The sequence below is a fragment of the Alternaria arbusti genome (genome assembly GCF_024043155.1).
Source record: "Alternaria arbusti strain BMP 1465 chromosome Unknown scaffold_8, whole genome shotgun sequence".
Lineage (NCBI taxonomy): Eukaryota > Fungi > Ascomycota > Dothideomycetes > Pleosporales > Pleosporaceae > Alternaria > Alternaria arbusti.
Genome location: NW_026249948.1, coordinates 207,579 through 223,743, shown reverse-complemented (window position 1 = coordinate 223,743; position 16,165 = coordinate 207,579). Strand labels below are relative to the sequence as shown.

The 16,165-nt window shown below is 51.9% G+C and overlaps 3 protein-coding genes across 3 annotated transcripts; 1 reads left to right on the top strand and 2 right to left on the bottom strand.

The window, feature by feature from the left end:
- Positions 1-906: 906 nt before the first annotated feature.
- On the bottom strand, positions 907-2,817 carry J4E86_006446 (uncharacterized protein; the record flags this gene model as incomplete). The annotated part of the gene is made up of 1 exon (XM_051446975.1): positions 907-2,817. The coding sequence occupies one exon, from the start codon at positions 2,815-2,817 to the stop codon at positions 907-909; it is 1,911 nt and encodes a 636-aa protein (XP_051301460.1).
- Positions 2,818-7,328: 4,511 nt separating this feature from the next.
- On the bottom strand, positions 7,329-8,537 carry J4E86_006445 (uncharacterized protein; the record flags this gene model as incomplete). Its single annotated transcript, XM_051446974.1, has 2 exons — positions 7,329-8,260; positions 8,312-8,537. The coding sequence occupies 2 exons, from the start codon at positions 8,535-8,537 to the stop codon at positions 7,329-7,331; spliced, it is 1,158 nt and encodes a 385-aa protein (XP_051301459.1).
- A 1,746-nt stretch (positions 8,538-10,283) lies between these two features.
- On the top strand, positions 10,284-11,168 carry J4E86_006444 (uncharacterized protein; the record flags this gene model as incomplete). Its single annotated transcript, XM_051446973.1, has 1 exon — positions 10,284-11,168. One exon carries the CDS (start codon positions 10,284-10,286, stop codon positions 11,166-11,168), a length of 885 nt encoding a protein of 294 aa, XP_051301458.1.
- Between the last annotated feature and the right edge of the window lie 4,997 nt (positions 11,169-16,165).

Sequence of the window (16,165 nt, the reverse complement as noted above, 5' to 3'; positions counted from 1 at the left end):
ACGGCGGTGCGGAGATCAGTGCACGAGGAGGGGCTTATGTGGAACGCTCAGTCTCTTCTTCACACTCTTTGCATTTAGTCATTTTGGATCATCCATTTCATTCATTACTAGCTCATCTGCTCGACGCATCTCATCCCTTCAGAAAGGACCAGCTGATCTCTCAAAGTGTACAGGCTCTCGTTCGAACGGTCGTCCTAGCCAATATCACTCGTCCAGCCGATCCAACCCTCCGGAAAAAACCCATATCGAAGCCGATGCCGCCGAAAGACAAGAGATTGGGTATCAGTCATTCACGCTTCGATACAGTCGTTGAGGTTCGTGAAGACTCCATACCAAGGGACGCCGATATCCCACACACACTTCGTAACGTTCATCATGTCCGTCGTGATAGAAGAAGAAGACATGAACACAAGGAAACAAGAAGCCGCACCGTTTGGAGGGCTGAAAAGAGAGGACGTTGCAGACCGGCAAAAGTGCCGGAATACACAAAAGAGCTGGGAAGACTGGGGTAGTTGTCTGGACACCCTTCCGGTGGAAAGGTGTGTCAGACTGGACTACACTTGGCCCCGCCCTCCACACTCGAATTACTGAAGTTGTTCGAAGACACATGTAGCCACATGCCATGTCCAAGAAGTAAAGGCCCAGAACATAGACAAGAAGCCAAGGTGCGAAGGTCTGCCGACCCCGCCGGAGGTATACCATCGACGGCGAAAGGCTGTCGGTAAAGAAGATGGAGGTTGGTATAGACAAACAAAGGAAATGCTTTTCATGGAAGCAGGAGTAAGTAAGCCCGTGGGCCAAATGGCAAGTATATGCAATGACGGCGTTCGGGGCCGTCGGTCGTAACGCCGATGATGCAGTCATGCTCAAGTGCAATGATGAAGCGGAAGACAAGACCGTCGAGCTCTAAGATCGGTACAGGTATGCTGAGTCGCTAGGTGTTCCGGCAAAACGCTCCTCGAACGAAGCTGGAGGCTCGAAGCTATGAGATACATTCGCTCGAGGGAAAGTATTGCTCGATCGACCAACGAATGGCGAACCCAGGCGGACGGTGCCTTTGTTCTGGGCTTCCATTGGCACGGCAGGGGATGTTGGTGCCGGGCTAGGCATAGCAGAACCGCTTTGTGCGAAAGGGTTCAACCCTAACGGGTCGTTGATCAAAGGCAGTCGTCGGGCACCTTCCATCATGTCACCCAAGCTGAAGCCACGGCTCCTTACGCGACGATGACTCGATTCAGCTGGGGCACCAAAGATCTCGTTGACGAAGCTGTCCCCACGGTTTCGCGCCCTATCTTCGAAGCTGTTGTGGAGCGCCCGACGCTTGAAGACTCTTGACTTGGGTCGCGGCGCATGCAGTTGGAAAGGTGAGCCCAGACGTGGGGTGTGACCAGCAGACGACGGCGCATGCCATGTTCGGGCATTGCTCTGGTTCGTGTTGCTGTTGCTTGACTCGTTCCTGGCGCGGAATGGTGAGCCTAGCAGGTTGCCTAGTCCGAGGCCGATATGAAGCGATTGTGACTTCTGGTGAGCAGAAGAACGCGCGCTTGACCATGTTCGCGGTGCCGGTCGTGGCGTGATATCGTTGGCAAGCTGCGACAGTGGGTTGCCCAACTGCATCGATGCAGCAGTGCTTGTAGCCAGCGACAAGTTCATGTCCCTTGTGGAAAAGGAAGTAGAGCCTTGAGAGAATGGCGAAGACAGCGGCTGCTGCTGTGGTTGTTGTTGACGCGGTTGTGGCTCGGGCTCAGGTGGAGGAGACGATTGCAGCGGCGAGGGCGACCGACGAAGCATACGCTGATAGTGTGCAGAGAGCGATGGCTTCTGTTTAGCCAAGTCTCGTAAGCGCTTCCGACATTGCTTCTCACTGGGGTAGCGCATGGTGGACCTGGTTGGCCTAGCTACAGGTGTGTTGCTACCACTCCTGATCGGCCTCATGGTGCCCGGTGTACCGGCAAGGAAGCCGTGTTGTGGGGTCGCGTTAAGGGCACCAGCGCGAGAAGACTTCGGGCCCTTCCATGTCTTGCGAGCCATCCTCGCCACACGATGGCAGACTCCGTTCGGTGGTGTAGTGCTCGGAAGGGCTTTGAAGGGTGTCACCGTAGGGTCTTGAAGGTACTTCATGTAAGTCATCCACAAGTGGTGATCCATCTCCTCGCTGAAGGTGGCTCGCAACTTCAGCTTTGTTGCGGAGCGAGATTGTTGGGTACCCATCGAAGGTGAGCTTGGTCGTTGGGCTTTGTTCGTGGGTGGGTAGAAGGCGAAAGGGTCCGATGATTCATCTTCGGGGCTTGTGCAGCTGCCGCCTCTTGACATGAAGGAGCCAATGCTATCGCAGGACGAGACGGATGAGTCTGAGAAGCCCGACGATGAGGTGGGTCTGCTAGATGTTTCACTCTGGCTGACATGTGGGACGTCGGACCAGTCCTGGGTTCCCTCGTAGTGGCTGATTGTTCGCACTTGGGCAGCGGGAGTCTTGGGTGGGGAAAGCATGCGAGGGAAGCTGAAACCTGGAGACAAGAATGCGTCGTTTTGAGGTAGTGAGTAGGGTGGTAGCAAGTTGGAGGTTTCCGACATGACTTCGGGAGCCTCAATTGTGGGGATGGGTCGCTGGTCCATGACGGCGTCCATGTCGTCGTTGTTCATGACGAGGGTGGCACGGCGGCGACGCACCTTGAGCACCTGTCGGGGCGGCGGCGGCGGTTGCATCTGCTCGGGTTGCGGCTCTGGCTCGGGAGTCTGTGGAGTTGGGCCGTCACGGTAATGGAACATGAAGTTCCTGGGTAGGGTAGTAGATAGGTTGGGGCGTTCGGCGTCCATGTTGCTGACGTTCCGTGGTCGTGTTTCAGGATACGATTGTCTTTGACCACAACAACAGGTCGACTTCAAAGACACTGCAAGGAGGAACGGCAGTTAAAACACGACAAACGATCAATGCATCCGGTCTGAGGGTTTTCCGGTTGCTGTCGATGTGGCTTGATTATGCAGGGCGGTGGTGATAGGTCTCGGGACCCAGCAGGCAGGTGTTTGGTACTCTGCGAACGCGACTGTGCGGCTGCAGGTTGGTTACACGTGCAAGCAGGACGGCTGCGCCTTGATAAAGCGGGCGTATTGTCGCAAGATGTCGCGCACTGTCGGAAGTAGTGGCAACGGACGATTTCAGTGTTGCAGAAGCTCTGTCGACACGAAGAATGCGCGAGTGCTCTTATCGGCGACGATGGCGCGTAGCTTCACGTCGCGATAAACAGCTGTCAACGGGCGGATGCGCGATTAGCAATAGTCGAAGACGATGCGCAAAGGTTCAAAGATGCGTCGCAGGACGCGTGAATTATCGTGAAGGGTGGCGATGGCGGGTATTGGCGAGATATGGGAGTCGTGGGTCGCGATGAGAGGAGCGGGAGCGTGGGCAGAAGCGAATTGGGCGCCTTAGTCCGCGTCCAAGGAAAGCGCAAGCGAAAGACAAGATTCGTAAAAGACGTAAGGAAACGGTCGTCAGGAAGTCGCGTGGAGCGCACGGGAGTGCGACGAGCGAGAGTCGGCTCGGGATTATCGTGAAAGTCGTGATGGTGAAGGTGATGTGCGGTGAGGTTCGCAAAAGTCGGCTGACGGTTGCTGCCCGGCTAGTGCGAGACAGCGGACGGGCTTAGGCCAAGATCGTCGATAGAACCTCTGCAAACCCACCAAGTGCCCCGAGCCCCATACAAAATCAAACACTCCGCATCCAACACTTTGCGCAATTTGCTCGCATGAGGCGTCATGCGATGCTCTGCGTCTTTTTGCATCGCACTCCGAGTCTGGTACTCCCACGCAACACGTGAAGCTGTTGCCGCAGACCGTCGATTGCGAAACTGACGCGTCTCGACGCGCTCACTGTCCCGGCCTAACCGCATCCGATGCATCATGGCCCGTGCAATCATACCTTGATCGTGGCGCTCTCTTTCGACGGCCCCTGCATAGAGACCTTGTTTTTCTGCAAGCACGAACACCTGTCACGACTTTTTCATCCAGTCGCCCGCTGCCAACATGCTGCAAGCTGGCAAGCGGCTTCGCGGCATGCATAACGGTCCCTCCCCGTTGTCTTTTGCTTTTCCCTCCCCGCTCCATCCCATCCACTTCTTCTGCCGCTTCGTCGACATGAATGAGTGACGGCGAGCAGATTCCTGCCACCTGTGCACTACGCTCACGGCTAAGGGCACACTGGAGACCCCAATTCGCTACGACACCAACCCTCTTCTCCACAGTGGAGCCCTGGCCATTGCTCTACAACACGACAACAGCACGAGTCATTACTACCTCGCTGTACTACGTACTGTAGCCAATGCTTCAGCCATCAGCTCCGTTCGTCTGGCTAGAGCGACTCCAGTGAAAACCTGACCTCCATTCATTCAAATTTCTCCCCTGTTGGCATACACATCTGCATAGACGTTAACAAGCGCGACCCTTTTTTGCGCCCCAGCCCGTCCTTCAGGACTTGGAGTGCCGAAACGTTGTGCTTCCCGCGCTTGGCTGCGAAAAGGGTCTGGATCGGCAGCTCATCACACCCACCAATATCTGGCTGTTCCGAAATGCACGTGTTTCGCTCGATTCGGAAGTCCAATCGACCAGCCGTCTTGGGCTTCGATTTTTCATTGGCTGACTTTCGCTGGCTTTAACACTGCCGAGCACCATGAGGGTCTTAGGGTGGATTCGAGCCGCTCAACACAGCACGAGGCCTATAATGCAGCCCGTTCTAGGAATACCAGTGGCTGTACTATAGGCATTTAACACCTTCAATAGTCGATAGTGCGGGGCTTCACGTCCTCGTGAACAGCTTTGAAGTCCACGCTCGCTTCCAGCAGATCAGGCGACCATTCGGCACATTTAGATCATCGCGCCATCGTTCACGTGATGCTCTGGGTCACCTCCATTTTGATACAGTCACTGTCTTTGACCTATATACACGACTGTCAACATGTGAGGCGCTCGACACTGATGAATGTTTCTCGAAAGTTCGTCCCTCTTCTCCACGAGATGCTATAACAGGTTTCGCATATCTGGAGTACCATGGTACATCGACAATACCTTACAACCATGGGAACGACAAATATTGAAGTTATCATGTACTCTGAAAATCTAAAGAACTGTTATAGTCAAAGCTTCGTCAGTTTTGATGAGTCTTTCATCTATAGGGAAATGTATCAACAGTCTTCAATCCTTGTGCCACAATAGGTTCGTTTAGAGCATCTCCCTGGGCGCCTGGAGTATCTCCGTCAATTTGATTTCTTGTTGGCCACTGCATATCGATCGAAGACCCAGTTGACCTCACCCACCGTTCTTCGATCCCTTTAGAGGCTGGAAGATACTTGCAAGAATGGTTCAATACTCTGACGACTCTTTTACCATGCTTTGTCAACAACGTGGATAGATTGTTAGTATGCTCATCAGCTCAACATAGTCTCTTGGATGTGCTTCTTTAACACTGCTACACCTACACAGGTGGATTGCAATCGAGCTCGCTAAAATAAAAATGGGGTTGCGACAGAGGTGTCAACAAAATGAGTTTTCGATGTTCTATGGGCGCGGCTCCCAGTTCCTGCCTTGGCATTCGACAAGCTGACAGCGAGTTGCTGCTTCCTTTTGCCGCTGCTTTCTGTTGCCTACACTGCGCCTCCACATTAGATATAGATGGCCACACGTAGAGTATGATGGTTACTGCTGACTGGACGCCACAACACGATGGCTTGCTTAGCGTGTAAGGCTTCGGGTTTGTCGACGACATGATTAGCCTCACCGCAGCCGCAGCATCGGCATCTCCGACTCAGCTTTGCTACCCGAATACTTAAACGTCTCTACATACGTGACCAGATGTAAGCATTTGTATCACGCATACAAGCAGTGATCATGGTAGATCACGTAGTTGATGTTTCAACGGTGAATATGACGTCCATGGTGGTAATTTCGTATTGCTAATAAATCTAGACGACAACACTCCAACCGCCTTATTCATCCCGTTGTTTTCCCTTAGAGCCGCCCAAAGTAGACAATTGCACACCACAGTCATGTAGTGCAAGCAGTGCAACAAGTGCCAGTCATCAATTTGGTCCTGGTACAACAGGAGAAGTGCAATTACGCCCACTCGACTCGCTCCCCACAACATTTACACGATCCGAAACAGTTTCTGTGGTTGATGATAACCTCACGTCGTTCTTAGAAGGTGAATTGGATCTTTCGCGATTGGACAAAATTCAACACCTCCTGTGGATGACAAGTAACCTTGCGAAGCGAAATCGAGTGGCGTCAATACATCTCTATCAGGTTGTGGGTTATAACATCCACGGCGTGCAGCGGATGGGTCTCCATCTCGTCCGTGACCGAGCGCCGTTAAACCGGCTCATGGTCAAACCACTTCCGGAATGGATACTTTCCTACGACTTTTGGAACGAACACCTATGTGGTGACGAATATATGCACGCGTCAGCCTGTGGTTTCTTGGTGAGCTACATATGGCTCATTCAAACACCGTTGGATATTAAAATCGCGCATGACCACATGCTCTTACCCCCCTTCATCACATGGTACTGGTGGCGAGCGTTTACTAAGGAGGTTGCATCAACGGTGGACTTGAACGGGTTACATTATGTGAGTGTATAAAAACCACAGTACGTCAGAGACCAACTAAGTACATGCAGATGAACAAACGCTACGAGCACGGAGTCCTACAACTAGAAGGACTCAACAAAATATATTCACACCGCCTTGGGCACGTCGTTCGGGGCTACTTCCATCATACACTTCACAATACGTCGTTTACATCGAGGCATTTGAGTTGGATTATAGGCGCCCCATTCGTGTTCTTATCACTAACATTATCGGCGATGCAGGTCGGGATGAGTTTGGATGAGCTTAAAAAGAGCGAGGTCTTCCAACGGGCGTCGTATGCAATGGTTTTGCTGTCCTTGATATGTGTTGTGATATTGCTAGTCGTGGTGTTTGTCGAATTGGGGCTTGTCTTCAGCGCCCAGTTCGCAGATGGCTTCATCTCTGCAATCAGAGATAATATGGCTAAGGCGAAGATAGCACGGCTAAAGGCAAGACAGTTGGGTACACGAGAGTAAGCTCTGTACTGTTTTGACGATATGGAGAGAAGAGGCAATCTTCAGCATATAGTGCAACAATTTACGGCTGTTCAAGTTTCACAGATGAATGATATTGCAGAAAGAGCGCGAATTTATGTAAAATCTAAGATTTGAAAGTAAAGGATATCTATGCATCTATCGTGTACACCTCTCTGCTGTCATACCAATCGTACACTGCTCCTCTCCCACTGTTCGAATCTTACATCAATGTTCGATCTAGAGACCAAGACCAGAGTTGAAAGCATCGGCAGCAGCCTGGCCTGTGAGGCCCGAAGCAGCAGCCGCAGCATCGTCGCAGGTGCTGACAGCCGCGGCGTCTACATCGCACTTGTTGGACATCTGGGAGCAGATGAACTGGGAGATGATGTCGATCTTCTGAGCTGAGCCGTGGTTGAAAGTGGCGAGATCAGTGGGCTCAAAGGCCTCCTCCTGACGGCCGTCAGAGGGAAGGCCAAAGGTGATGGTAGGGTCGCAACCGCCGAATGAGGCGGCACCCGCACCGGAAGCAGCGTTACCGGCAGCAGCGTTGTTACCAGCAGAGGCGTTGTTACCAGAAGCAGCGTTGTTGCCAGCGCCAGCGTTACCAGCAGCGGCGTTGTTGTTGCCCGCATTGGCATTGTTGTTGGCGTTACCGACGTTGGCAGCAGCGTTGTCGGTAGCGTTACCAGCGGCGGCAGTGCTGTTGCCAGCAGCAGCTCCACTGACACCAGCGACCGCAGCGGCGATCTCATCTTCAGTGAGGTCATCGACGCGAAGGTTCTGGGTGTTGATGCATCCCGCATCATCGTTCTCGTCGTCGCAAGTGTTGCCGGCACCGGTTGGGTCGCCGATCTCGCCAGGGGCGAAAGTTGAAGCCTCGTTGGCCATCAATGGGTCTCCACCGACAGCGGCAATCTGGCGAGCAAGCTCTTCAGCAATTCCCTTGTTGAGCTCTGCAGCTCCATCGCTGGCAGGATCCTGGTGCTGCTGAAGCGCAGCAATCTCAGGGTTGACAGCCTGGATGGACTCGCAGGGAACGGAAGCCAGACCGACAGAGCCTGTGTTACGTTCCAAAGCACGGTAGATGAGAGCCATGGTCATGCCCTCGACATCACCGGCCTCCTTGGCGTTGGTGAAAGCCTGGTCAGCTACGGCTTGCTGAAGGCAGTCTGTAGACGATTAGCTTGATGAAGATGTGGAATGGATTCCAAAAGACTTACCGGCATCAGCGATGTCTCCAGCACCGTCAGCGGCAGCAGCAGCTCCGAGGAGGGCAAAGACGCCATCCTGAATGTCGTCTGGGTTGTTCTGGAACAACAAATCGTTGACGGCAATGATGACGTTGCGGTGAGCGTGTTCCTGGGGAACCTCACGCTTGGTCTTGAGGGCAGCCGGGCGGGCAGCCGCGGCACCGATGAGGGTAAGAGCAATGAGAGAGTTCTTCATGATGAATATCGATATCGTTCCTTTCGGTCGTAATCGTAAAAAATAAACAAGAATAGGGTCTAAGTAGGGTATATAGCGAAAGTGGACCGGCCTATCGATTCTCCAGGAACGATGAAAAGAAGGTAATAGAATGAACGACTCGAAGGACGATGAATGAAAGACTTGCTGAGATGGATGCTGATGATGCTCTTCTATGTAGCGCAAGGCATTGTGCCTTATATACAGCCTAAGTCCTACCAGTCATGCTATGCACTTCTTCGCTTCAAGCGCTCGCTGCCTGACAGGTGTCAAGCCTCCGTAGCGGGAGCCGCCATACCTGCCCGTGCATAGAGACGAGACTGCATGATGGCTACCCCTGGATAGAAGGTGAAGACCCTTCCGAAGTGGTTGCCGTGCAGCCTCGCGATCGTGGCGATGGCTTGCTAACCTGGTGAGGCGCGGAAGGCCGTTGGGTGGATCCACGCTAAGAGGTTCGGGAAGCCTGGATGAGACGTTGGCGAATCTTCGGAACGCGGTTTGCTTCATCCACCCCATCAACAACGTCGCTGCCTGGAGATCACGGTATATGTGTGTGAAGTTATCGCGCGTAAGTCACCAGTGTATTTTTTGCGTCTCAAGACTTGCTTCAGCGCGACGTCGCGCCCTCGCTTGCCTTCAGAACGCGCGCATCGAGGGAAGGAGCGCGAAGGTACTGAGATGGACGCGGACTAGCTGAATCACGTCTGCACAGGAGTGCCACCTGCAGCTGTCATGATAGAACATTTCTCCTGCGGATTCTAGCTTCCACCTTCGCCCCGCGACGACGCTCGAACCGGCACCTCCCATCCGAAGTACGATCAAACGACCATAAGGGCGGACAGGGAAGGATTCTCGGTACACAAGAGCCATGACACTTCCGTATACTCCTTCGATGGTACAGAGCACGAGTACGCTGTATGGACAACATTCGGGTTCGACCTACCCGCTATCCCCAATGATCCAGACGTATAGAATGCCAAGACGCACAACGTGTGTATCAGAACTACGATCCTTCATGAAGAGAGTCGATATTAACCGAGATCGCCCAGCTGAAGCCCGAAATCTATCACGAATGCTATGCGTGCGATGTTCGGGATTTCATGTTTCCGACGAGCGACCGACAACCCACGTGTATAGAACAACGCCACACCCATATGCCTTGGATGTTAGGGCAGCCTGGCTATGTTTTTATTGCGTCATGGGCAATCTCCCGTCTGTTTTGTTATGAGACATCTCTGATAGTATCCGGACGTCTTACATTCTCGCAACGGCGTGCGTCTCAGATGACCCAAACCAGGCAACATGATCTACCCCAGGGTGCAGCCACAGCTTGAATCTCACAGCGCTTCCGAATCACTGTGGCTCCATCATCGTAAGTCTGAGGCGGTATATTCGGAAGAAGGATACCAACTTCCGGGAGTGTTCTTGCTCGACGTACCAAATTCAGCCTTGTCGTTGCCAGCCAACGCGTACCCATATTAAAATCGCTCCATCTCTTGGCTGTAGCCGTCTTTGTTGGGAGAGCAGTGGGAGCGGCTAATCACTTCATCTATCCAGGTTATCGTCACATTCGTTCGGTGTCGCATCCTCCGTTCCACCGCGTCCAACCTCCAGACGACCCACACCCACTCGAGACGAGCCGTGTCCAGCCTGGTGCCACACGACAATCAGACACCTCTGTGGCTCACATCTTTCCCCGCTATCGCAATAGCGGTCCGCAACGAAGCTATGGCCAAGAAGAAGGCGCTTGTCATCTCGGGTCCGATGGATGCTAAACACGTCGGGGGTGTGAATGTACTAGGCGGTAGCGGTGCCAGCCTTAACGATTACTTCCACACCACAGCAATCCAACCGGATGAGAGACCCTCACATACCTTCGTTGCTACTGGGAAGACTGAACTACCGAGACGGGCAGACACCGTGGGCGGCACACTTCGACGATCAAGTGTCTCCCTGAGCAGAAGTCTCTCCAAACTGAGGCGCAACTCTTCCTCACATCATACTGAAACAACGCAAGTCGGTGGCAAAAACAGTGAGATGGACAGTCAGTTCGGGAGATCGGACAGTACAAGCAGGCCTTTAAGAAAGCAGTCGAGCATATCACGACTACGGCAGAGGGTCGGACTAGACCACGAACTGTACGATGCAGCGCCGAAGTCGAAGCCACCCACTCCCGAACCCCGTTTTCTGCCAGAACTGGTATTCCAAGATGACCAGCAATTACGAGATACCAGGGCCCTAGCGCGTCTCGCTACGACCTCTTCCATTTACTCAACTCCAGATCCTGGTCCTCCTCAGACAACGATCGTACGCAAACAACTGCCTCCCATGACGCAGCGACGGCCTTCACCTCTCGACAGCCAAACCTCAAATACAAGCGTGCAGCCACCCGCAAGAACCAAACGCGTAGATTTGGGCACCGCGATTGATCTCAAGCATATACCAGCGCAGGAACGGCCAATCCCTTTCAAGGAGATCATGGCGGTGTCTACCCTTGATGAGCGCATGGCCATGTACAAGAAGACGCGCGAGTACTGGGCACATGCAGAGCATGGGCTGGTAGAGTGGACAACACGCGCTGCGGGACCGAAAGCGCCCATCACACGGTCGTGAAGGCGCATATACCTTTAGCATCTTCTCTTTGGGTTTGTATTCTACGTCTCCATTTCCATATGATACCCCATTCAAGACCGGCCATTGTATTCATAGTTTGTGTTCCGCGCTGGTCGTTCTGATGCGCTTTCGTCAGTAGTTCTCTTGACGCTTTCATCCAATTTTGCGCGATTATGAAGGCGCCACACACGTATGTGGGTATCAAGTCTGAACCGACCCGAGATAGTGTTAAAATGCAACATCCGATAAAATTCATCCGCACTTTCATTCTATTGCAGACAAAAATGGTTAGCGCCTGCTCCATCCATGGACGCACCTGGGCAGTGGCCACTCTCCAATAGCAGTAGCTCTCCACCTTGTGGGTACTCAGTCCTTACCACACCATCAGTCCCATCGTTCCCATCGTTCCCATCAGGAAATATCTGTGCCGGTATCGCGCACCCCGAGCAGTCATGCGCCTTGATCAAAATGTCACGGACTTCTATGGACCTTTTGGCCTGCGCGGCATCTGCATCTGCAATCGAGGACTTCCCATTGGATTGACGAGGTCTGTATACCGGAACGATCCACTGCATCCGAACATATTCAAAGTTGTCCGGTAGCGGAAAAAATGCTCGCCAAGTAGACACCGATACTGGTTACGAAGATATTTCGCGATTTTGAAAGATTCCTCATGCGAAAGCCTGTGCCGACCAAAACCAATACCCCAACTCACGAGCAGCCGAACTGCAAATTTCGATATCATGTTAGTTAACGATAGGAAGAAAGGTGAGGAATCAGGGCTGGCGACGGTGGCACTCAAGCTTACATGCTCTAGCATCCCATTCTTTTACGACAATGCAACTCCTGCGCAGGCTCAAACCGAAGCCGAAAGGTCCGCATAGGCTCGGGGGTCTCAGCCCGGAAATCCTGAGCTTGATCATTGAACACTTTTGTACGAATGATCTTCGTGACCTCGTCAACCTTTCCCTAGTCTCACGCGGGCTCTACCTATTCGTCGCATCCTATCTATACCGCGAGGTCAGGATTGATGTCGGAAGAGCATCCCATAACCGTCTACTACAGCGCTTGGTGGGGCCTAACTGTCGCCTTGCGGAGAAGATAAGAACCCTCGGTATCACTGACACTGAGAGAGATCTTACGATACGATGGGATTGCCTAGCTACCCTGCTCACTAGGCTTAAGTATCTACAGGAGTTTGACTGGAACGGCCCTATAGCACTGCCGTACTACCTGCTTGAGATCATAGCTTCTCAACACCCTCAAGCTCATCTGAACATATCCGTCTGGAAACCCATTCCCAGGCATAGGTCAAATGTGGGTCGTTTGAATGGCCATGTCCTAACTCACCGGATTGGTCTCCAAATAAACACATTCGTCTATCGCTACCATGGTGTACAGAGACTCACCGCTGGCTTCAAAGAGAACCTCGTTGCGTGGTTGGCGAGGCAACACACGCTAATGACGCTGGCTATCTTCAACGAGGATCCAGAGGATATCGAGGCTCTTCCACAGAGGCTAGAGTTATTTCGAAACAGCAGCTTTCCTTGTATCGACGAGCTATCTCTTCATACTACCATTTTCACCTGCGGTGAATTGCAGCTGTGGGCTTCGAGAGGAAAGTGGGACAAGCTTTCTCTTCTACATCTACACAATATACATCAGCTTCGTACGTACCTTTGTTTTCCCCTACAAACTTGCTCATGTACTAACCCGAAAATGCAGGGCACTTCATCGGCCTGGCCCCTCAGCTCGAGCACCTCAGTTTCCATTTCGACTATCGCATAGACACCAGTGACGACGAGGCTAAGCTAGTCAAACTATTGAAAGCCAATCCTCTGTCTCAACTACTTCATGTTGCTTATAGCGGTCAAGCGCAGTTTACTGCACAGCCCCTCTCACACACCCGTCGCGCGGTTCCTTTCATACTACTGGAATCAAACCCTAACCTCATGAGATTACACTTGACCCGAGAGCTCGATTGTCCGCGTGGAGCCAGGAAGCTCTTTACGCCAACTGCGGAAGAAATACGAAGAGTTCGGATACTCTGTCCCGACTTATGGGTATTGAAACTCAACGTCGATCTATCCGCGATAACTTCAGAGTGTGCAGCTGTGTTCGCAGAACTCTCTCTGTTCAAAAGCCCGATCGTGCTGGTATTGTACTTGCGACTACAATTCTTCCACTCGAAACGCTACGGAAAATTTTGCAGGATGTGCAAGATCCTCTTCGACACCGTAGTGAAAGAGCGTAGAGACCTGGGTCTCCCGTGCCAAAGGCCTTTCCGAATGCAATTCCTCGCTATGAGGATAGATCGACATTCTGAGGCAGAATGGGTCCAGTCTAATTGCACCTTCCAGCTCAGTGACTCTGGCGCGTCGTTCCAATGCGGAAACATCCCTGAGAACAGAAAGAAGCTGGACTTGCTGTCGATGGAGCAGCTTAGAGACAAGAGCAGGATTCAGCCGCTGTTGAACAGAATTTGGGATCTTAAGGGGTACAAGAAGGAGATACAAAGACGCGAAAGATACAAGTATATAGAGCATGGCTTTGCTGAAGACTTTACTTTGCACAATCTTTGGGCGTAGCTGATCTGGATTCGGCTACTGCGTCGCTTTCTCGAACGAGTGGAGTAGATCTGGAGGGAGAATTTGCGTCTTTTACTACACCCATTGACATCCCTCGACTTAGATTATGCGATTCGAAATGCTGGGGACGGAGATTAGGCAAAACATACGGTGAGAGCGATCTAACATCCATCGTGTCTTGCTGCCTGGGCGCTATCAAATCTCAACGACTCGATAGTCACTTCGACAACGTATACTCCTGCCTTGAGCTTTTGGATAATTATAGTTTACATGTGAATATGGCCCACCATTCGAACGGCCGAGGCCATCATGAAGTTAGTGAATGCGTCGGGTGATCAAGGCGTTTGCATGAGTCTTTCACAGGCAGATAGTGAGCAACATTAGGCGGATGAGAAGCTCTGACCCTGTTACAAACAGTCTACATACACCTTTCTCCCACCGTAGAGACTATGTTCTTACCAGCACCTCTAGTCGACTTCTACCCTAAAGCCCACTCACCATGAAGCTCAGAAAGTCAAGAAGCGCTCCACAGTCGATGCAAACGACACTCCTCGGACGACAACCGAACGAGATACTCGATCTTATCCTCTCCGAAGTATGTCGCCAGAGTATCCGAGATCTTTCCAACATCTGCTTAGTATCGCGCGAACTGTATGGTCTCGCCGTGCCCCATCTTTATCGAAAGACTTTATAGACTTTCGTCGCGCTTCACATCTTTGTTTACTCCGAAGGCTTGAGCGACCGGGTTCTCGCATACCAGGGATGATTCGACATCTGCACTTGGCATCCTGGGAACCAAAGCACATCGAGCTGCCGGAGCATCGGAACCGTATCGAGAATCTCTTCAACGGGCTAGTAAATCTGGAAGAGCTAGAATGGGAAGGACCGTTTGACGTGTCGGCTTTCGTTCTTGATGCATTGCTTATGCGTTTTCCTCGGACTCGACTGTCTATCAAATCAAAGCAATTGACGTACCGGGATACAACTACAAGCATCTCACTGAGACGTGAACCGGAGAAATCGATACATCAACGAGCTATTTCTACGATCACCTGCTTGGAAATCAACCTGTCTGGGTATACTAGCTGGCCATGGACAGGCTTCCGACACGAATTGATGGGGATAGTTATCCGCAATCCTGCTCTCAAAGTCCTCCAAGTCGTCGCGGACAGTATAGGCGAAGTGGACTATACAACATTGACGGAGATTATCAAAGAACACACATTACCAAAGTTACGAGACTTTCGCTTGTTTGTGTCAGATTCGTCTATCTTCACAGAAGATGAGCTACAGGCTTGGGGCGAGCAAGGAGGTTGGGAAGAACTTGTTTCGCTTGGACTAAATGACCCCAAGTCACTCATCCCTTTCGTAGGGAATACCTCGATTTTAGAAAAGTTGTGCCTTGTTCCGCGCGACGGGGAGAACACCGAAGCTCTCGAGTCTCATCTTGCTAATTCCAAAGAATCATGTCCTTTTCCAGCACTTGAGCACCTCAAGATCCGATCACCTTGGAGCGGATTTACTACGACACAGCACAATCACCGTGCAGTCCCCTGGAATCTGCTAAACTTACTGCCACTGGGGCAATTAAAGAGCCTGGATATTTCTCGGCCCTGCGGAGGAATTAGAGACACCCCGGATGTACCCCAGGCAGAGGACATTTCGAAAATTCGGAACATGTGCTCTAAACTGAATGAGTTGAGTTTGGATATGGCTATCCCAATGGTCCAGGGGCAATGGCCAAGCGATGTCATCAAGGAACTGACCGCATTTACGGAACCCATCAAACTGACGATCTTCATGCACTGCGGCTACAAAGGCGATTTTGAGCCAGACACGCCCGCCGAGATCCTACTTTTTTGCCGGTATTTCTACAGGATTTCGATCAAGATAGGTCCATACTTTCTTAAGAAGCGTGAAAGCCAGAGGGTGCCCGGTAATCCGCCATTCCAAGTCAATCTCGCATACGCATGGGGGGAATATTGCATTACGGAGGGTGATGAAATCACTCAACCTTATGAGTCACTCTTCCGAATCCAAAGTGTTGAGGTTCGTGAAGGCGTTTCGCGCGCTCACCGCCAGTTCCCATTCCTTTGCAGCAATCACCTTTCCAATAAGGATCTTGAAAGGATAAACTTAGAAAAGTTGACGAAGAAGACAAAGCTACGGTTCCTGAATATCTTGTGTGGTAGGGCACGGTACCGGCGCGAAATTGAACGTCGCGAGAACTTCTATGGGGATGAAGCTGGAGGCTGCGGGACTGAGCTCATCCTCTACGACATTCTGATGGTATCGGAATCCGACGGCAATGGGACTTGATGATGAGCGCAGTGTTTCTTTAAGCATCAAATCACTGGGATACATCTCAGGGAGTTTCCGGCTGGTTTGCCTTTCTGTTTGCTTAGCGCT